The sequence below is a fragment of the Epinephelus lanceolatus genome, chromosome 10 (assembly GCF_041903045.1).
Source record: "Epinephelus lanceolatus isolate andai-2023 chromosome 10, ASM4190304v1, whole genome shotgun sequence".
Taxonomy (NCBI): domain Eukaryota; kingdom Metazoa; phylum Chordata; class Actinopteri; order Perciformes; family Serranidae; genus Epinephelus; species Epinephelus lanceolatus.
The window spans coordinates 23,462,751-23,469,110 of NC_135743.1; the positions used below are offsets into that span (position 1 = coordinate 23,462,751).

The following is a 6,360-nucleotide window of genomic DNA, read 5'->3' on the forward strand; positions in this document are numbered from 1 at the left end:
TAATGTAGGCATACATCTGTAGAAACTAAATCTACTGCGCATTTATTTCCAGCACACATTTTGGATGAACAAAAGATGTGCGTATTTTGGAGGAAGGTCCGCTGAGCAAGAAAGTTTGGTTACAAAAAACTCATTAATATTTTTGGAATTTGGGAAAAAATATGTAAATAACAACCAAATAGAGAACTGACATTATGTACCATTGGAAATACAGTTAATAACGTACTGTTTATAATACACATATTAAATAGCATACTATTAAATTGCTGGGTTGATATCATTAGGCGTGTTTGACCTGTTACTTTCGTCCCTAGATAAATGTTTAGGTTTTATTTTCAGGCTCAACAGAAAAACTGACACAGACCGAGAATTGTGCCTGAATTTAAATCCATACATTATTGTTTTTCCTTTTCTTTTTTTAAACCAGTTGCTCCATTTAATTATTTGATTTTATTACTGAGATGAAAAATAATTTATAGGTGAGGCCTCGTTTCTTGCTTCAGGCCCTTTTTCACACCCCGGCCTGAAAAACGTGTAAAAACCAGCAGCTGCACACGGAGGTCATGAAACGCAACACATGTGTTAAATCATCAGTGATAGAAAAATGAAATGCATAATGTTATAATATAAAAGAATAAATTCTAGGCGATGTAATTATCCCATACTTTCAGGTCTGCCGTTCAAAAATAGATTGTATCGACTCAACAATCAAACAAACTGAGTCGATCAACTGCGTCTGAATTCATACTGACTTTATTGAGTGGCTCACATAAAAAGCCATTCTCGGAGAGGGGGAAAAAATACCATTGTAAAATTAAAATCACTTTACAACATGCTTACTTAAATTAAATGAGTGGGTAAACAGTAAATGATTTCAAAACCTTAACAAATAAATTCAAAGTGCGCCTAATGATAGACCCCTAAATACAAGAAAAGTCGTGGTTAAATATAACTCCCCACAATACATTTCATATCATGTCAAAGAAAAATCCAAGTACATTTTCCGTATATTTTCAAATATTTACTAGAGTCCATATACAACTAGAAATACCTATACAAAATCGTCTCCTGGACAAATACATTACTCACCTTTACATCGGGCTGTAATTATTCTAACCTACATTTCTCATTATATACAACACATTTTGCAGCGAAGTGTAAGTAACCTCCACTGGCCTACTTACAAACTTGGCTTGACGCACATACTGTAGGCTGTGGAGTGAATAGCAATATGTGATATAAACCTACAACTGCTTCTCCATTATCAAACGCTCGATGGGATCAGGCAGAGAAAACAAACCCATCCTGTATCTGACCATAACTCTACAGGTATTTGTTTCTACCGAGCAGTCCGTCCACAGGGGACACACAGGAACAATTTCTCCTGCTCGATAATAAAGTGCCAGAGTTTGGTTTTGAAACAATATGTATGACAGCAGTAGCACAACTTTGCAGGCCTAAAAATGTTCACAGCAGTGTTTGTATATCTTTTGCGTCCCCTGTCCTGGGAAATAAAACATCAAAGAAGAATTCAGGATCAGATGCAAATCAAAAGTTTGTTGTGCCCTGTTCCAGTGTGCCCACAATGACTTGATTACACTTTCACACCGCGGATGTATTAATGAGAAGTTTCTGATGGTACAGCTATGAAATTATGTAATTAGTAGTCTTAAACACTTGGAAAAAGTCAAAGAAACGTATAGGCCTATTTTCTCATTAAATGACGACACTCATTATGAAGCATTGCGCATACACCAGAGTATGTCCACTCCCGTGTCCTCTCGGACAATTCCGTCACAACACTTTGTTGTTTTACAGTTTTTTTTACTTCACTGAGGGGAGTTTTAGAGGCCGTTCATGCCTACTCCCTGGTTTGACTCAGATTGGTGCAACAGGTCGGGGGAATGGCACGGAGGGCTTCCCGGCGCGCTGTGCTCGCTGTCGGTATCACTCCCCCTCTTCCCTCCGCTGCCCCCGGAGCCAGAGCCGGCGGATCCTCCGGCGCTGTGAGTTTTTACATGTTTACTCAGGTGATCGCTACGCATAAATCTCTTGTTGCACACCGGACAGGCGAATCTTTTCTCGCCGGTGTGTGTGCGTAAATGTCGCTGGAGCTCGTCGGAGCGCGTGAACCTCTTCCCGCAAAAGAGCCAGTTGCACACAAACGGCCTCTCGCCGGTGTGCCACCTCAAATGCGCCTTGAGGTGCGAAGTTTTCCCGTAAACCTTTCCACAGCCGGGGATGTGACAGCTGTGGAGACCCTTTCTCCGGAGGCTGGCGCCCGCCGGTCCCAGTCTCTCCGCCTCCTGGCAGTTTGGACAGTCGCAGGTGGCTCTGCCCGAGTACCGCCGGGCAGATGACCTCGGAGACCCCGCTAAAGATGCAGGTGGACCCCCGGAGAGCATAGTGCCCCCTGCCCCGGCCAATGGAGAGGGGCTTGTGTCCGGATAAGAGGATAACACCGGCTTGAAACCGTCCATCAGGTGCTGGCCGGTTGTCAACAGGTGTGGAGAGGGACTTGTACTGAAAGCAGAGTGACTTAAACTCGAGTAATCAGAATTATATCCGCCCAGTGGAGAGTGCAAGGAGGTCTGGAGTCCACCGGAATGTAAGGACGTTTGTAGTGCTGCTCCATTAGGGTTTTGAACATCAATCCATCCCGCTCCCACATCCCACCACGCAGAGGCTCCGGTGGTTCCAACCTCTCCTGTGGGGATACCGGGATGAGACGATTTGAACCAGGACTCATAGGGATGCGCAACACTCATCCTCGGATAGATGCCCTGCAAACTGTCCACTGAGGTGTGCACCTTGGAGATGAAAACCGGCTGGTGGCTGGATTCTTGGGAGCTGCTGGAAACCGACGCTTGGAAAACAGAATAATCGTTTCCGAAGTGTGAACCAGGCGAGGCACCGGACGTGAGGGAAAAAGCACTGGATCCGGTGGAGGTGTTGGTGCCGAAAGAGTCCGAGATGCCGGATCCGTTGCGGGACACCCCGAAGCCGGACAGGCCGGATCCGAGGCTGCAGCTGCTCGCCGCGGCTCGTTTCCACGGGTGGAAGCCTTTTCCAAAGGACGAGGAATTATCCGAAATGGTCGACGGTGAAGGGCTCGGACTCCCTATTTTGTTGCATGTTGCAGCTAACATGGCTAAAGGAGTCGATCCTAATCTCGGCTCCTCCTGAAAGAACAAGAAAAGCTGTGAGTGACTGGTCAGTCTAACAAGTTGAGCAGGTTCATTACAGACATTTCTATGCAGTATTTCAGCCCCAAAGAGAAGGGTAAGTTAGAAAACTGTTTACCAGGTTATGCAGATATCTAATAAGCTGAGGGTCTACTTTTTGTAAAGTTTAGAAATCATTACAGTAGATTATTTCCTACCTGGACGAACCGAAAGCAGACAACTTAAACGCGACACACAGCGCTTACAAATGCATGCCAAACAGGACACCAAGGAAAACATGCGTGTTTTTGCGCACCGGGTCAAACTTCTCACAGAGCCTCAGCTTTTTCTCACAGCCAACCGCTTGCTGAAAATCTAACCAACGCACTGCCTTTGCTGCTACTTTGCGGCCGCTGTAAGTTTAATCCCCCTCCGCCGGACAATGACAAGAACTAATTAAACCAGTAAGAAAGTCCTTTCGACTCACCCCTAGAAGTGAAGTTGCCATCACACAAAAACACTGCCCTCCTCAGAGGATCTTTTTATATTTATGAATCAGAGCACTGTTTTTTTAGAGGTGTGCAATACAATGATGTGTTCCGCCCATTCTTCCACAATTGTAGGCTCCTCTCCGGCTTTGAAGTGCCGCTGTGACACGGGCGACCAATCAGCGGCTCCGTCCCGCCGCACAGCCACATACTACCGTGAGGTCATCAATAGAGCGCCTCAGACAGCTCTCCACCCTCCTCCACCCCCCACCGCCCCCTCCATAATAAAAGACAGCGGAAGGAAGGTAAAGTTAAATGAGAGTGAATTAGGAAGGAGGAATTAGGGGGCCACTTATTGAAATTTTACAGAACATCACGTTCCATAAATTTAAAGAAAGCGGGACGTTGACCTGTGCGTGGTGATGTGGCTGCTGGCAGATGATAAGGTTTGTAAACTATGACCACACCACCACTAAAACCAGCCATTATAATACTGTAAATACAATTAAACTCTCATTTAAGTCCCTTTTCTACATTTTCAAATTACCTCAGTGCACCTTAAAATGATCTCAAGTGGAAAGCTTTTACGCAAACTCTCCCCTCAGGTATAAACACTGTTAAAACTTAAAGTGGGTCAACCTGCACATTTACTCCAGTGCTGCATTTTCATATCCTTTTACGCATGTTTTTATTTTATAAAAGCGCCCCCCCCCCCCCCCCCCCCCCCCCCCCCCCCCCCTTATCCTCCTCATATTAAAAACTTATTCTGCCTCTGACATAAATCACCCTGCGGGATTTTGCACGTTTTGACTTCTTAAGAGTTAATATACACAAACTATTACACGAGCTATAAAGGCTGCATTGTTCTGGTGGTGCGCCTATATTACACCGTCTCAAACTTCCACATTACTGTAATTGCGTTCAATTATCTTAACAGTTTTTGATTAAAACTGGTAGACGGTGCATTCCGGTGGAGGATTATTCATTTTATTATATTAGTCTAAAACATGAGATGATGAAGAAGATGATGAAGGGGTCGATGCAGTTGACTTTGGAGCATTTTCAGCCTGCAAAATGGCAAAATTCAAAATGTTTCCCAAGGTGGTTTATTGGCACTATAGAGCCTGTTGGTACCGCAGGTTAACTGAGATTATCTATTAAAGTAAGTGATTGCACTGTGTGTCAGAGTGAAAATAAAATGATAAGCTGGTTATACTGAATAGGCTCATCACTTTGCTCCGCTGACATTTAGTTAAATGTACGGAGGAAGCTCCTGTTACATAATAAGAACTTGTGGGCAAGACGTGCGTTGAACCCTGGGACTCTCTGTGGGCGCTATTAGCATGCAGTGCGCACTGGGAGCATAAATTTCATTTGAATTTCAAATTTAATAACGCAGGAGGTTTTTAATCATCCGCAGTTTTATTTGTTTGATATTAACATGCTTATTGACCGGGTCTGTTGACCAGCTTGGTCATTACAGGACAGGGAAAAGTTAATTAAAACGACCAGGGATTATTCATCACATCATCTGCCTAACCCATGTCGCTTCCTTTATTGCACAGCGTGATAGATGGACTAGCTGATTAATTCTTGTGTTTCTAGGATTGGACAACAGCTTTTTGGATTAATTTACACCGCTTTACCTTCAGGTGTAAAAAATGAAGGAGCGGAAAAACTAAAACAGCCCAAATTATTCATAATGTTGCAGTTAAAAAAAACACACTGCGAAACAGATGCAGCAACATTTTACACGCACTTATCTTAATTATTATTCTCGCAGCACGTGCTATTTAGCTGCAAATATTTACAAATATTTAGAGACAATTTTAACAATTTTCTGACATTTGTACAATTAGTATTTGATATCTATTTATATTTAAAGTTACTCTTTAAATGCACGCTTGCTCTCACACTAATGCGTAAAGTGTCGATTGGGTTATTTAAGGGAAAACGGCAAATCACGATGAGCTTTAAATTTACATGAAAGCAAGCACCGATTTTAGATAAACGGGGAAAAAACACAAACACACACATTCACTTGTCTTATTGACGTTGGAAATAAGAAAGGACTTGTATCGATCTGTTTTCTGCTCATTCATTATTTTATTCCAAACTAACCATTCGCACAAACTATGTAAAAATCATAGCAAGCGTGTGGACATTATGCATCCGCGTTTAAAGGCGAATAAAATGTGACAAAGTAATGACGGAGAATAAAACCTACATACCGTGCTTCTCCGCTCCGCAGTGCATTGATTGACCCTCGACGTTTGCTCTCAGTAGAGTAAAACACAACATCTCCTGCTGCCGGTGTGACTGTGAACCATGCCAGATAAATGTTACACTGGCAGTTCAATTAGGAATAACTTGGAAAATATCCGCCGACCCCTGATTCCTCTACCTGCACTAAAAAAACGCCTCACGGCTGCATAAAGATAATATTTGTACATATAATTCGAGTTTATATTTCAGCATCAAACAATTAAACACCTGTGTTCAAACTGGTTTTCCCCTTTCCTCTCTTCCTCCTGGAGGATCATCCACAATATTATGCGCAATAGTGATTTTACGCATTTGGAGAGCAAGGTAAGGGCTGCAGCTACAGGGGACATGTTGGCCTCTGGTGACAAATTACCAAGCGATCATACCAGCAAGACTGATGTCAGAGGTCAGTGTGATAACTGCTCGACAGGAAACGGCTTGCT

At 43.3% G+C, this 6,360-nt stretch overlaps 1 protein-coding gene across 4 annotated transcripts; it reads right to left on the reverse strand.

The window, feature by feature from the left end:
• Positions 1-735: 735 nt before the first annotated feature.
• sp8b (sp8 transcription factor b) lies at positions 736-5,986 on the reverse strand. 4 transcript variants are annotated; one of them, XM_033640970.2, is made up of 2 exons: positions 5,884-5,986; positions 736-3,182 (listed from the first exon to the last, which is right to left on the reverse strand). In XM_033640970.2, the coding sequence occupies exon 2, from the start codon at positions 3,147-3,149 to the stop codon at positions 1,845-1,847; it is 1,305 nt and encodes a 434-aa protein (XP_033496861.1). In that variant the 5' UTR covers positions 3,150-3,182; positions 5,884-5,986; the 3' UTR covers positions 736-1,844. The 4 variants fall into 4 exon arrangements, with proteins under 4 accessions (XP_033496861.1, XP_033496859.1, XP_078027927.1 ...); XM_033640968.2 differs by lacking the exon at positions 5,884-5,986 and adding an exon at positions 3,652-3,914; XM_078171801.1 differs by lacking the exon at positions 5,884-5,986 and adding an exon at positions 3,481-3,645.
• Positions 5,987-6,360: the final 374 nt, after the last annotated feature.

Coding starts and splice junctions, on each gene's coding strand:
- sp8b (XM_033640968.2), bottom strand. CDS start 3,672: ATGGCAACTTCACTTCTAGGG. Junction 3,183..3,651: donor TGGCAACTTCACTTCTAGGG/GTGAGTCGAAAG, acceptor TTGTTCTTTCAG/GAGGAGCCGAGATTAGGATC.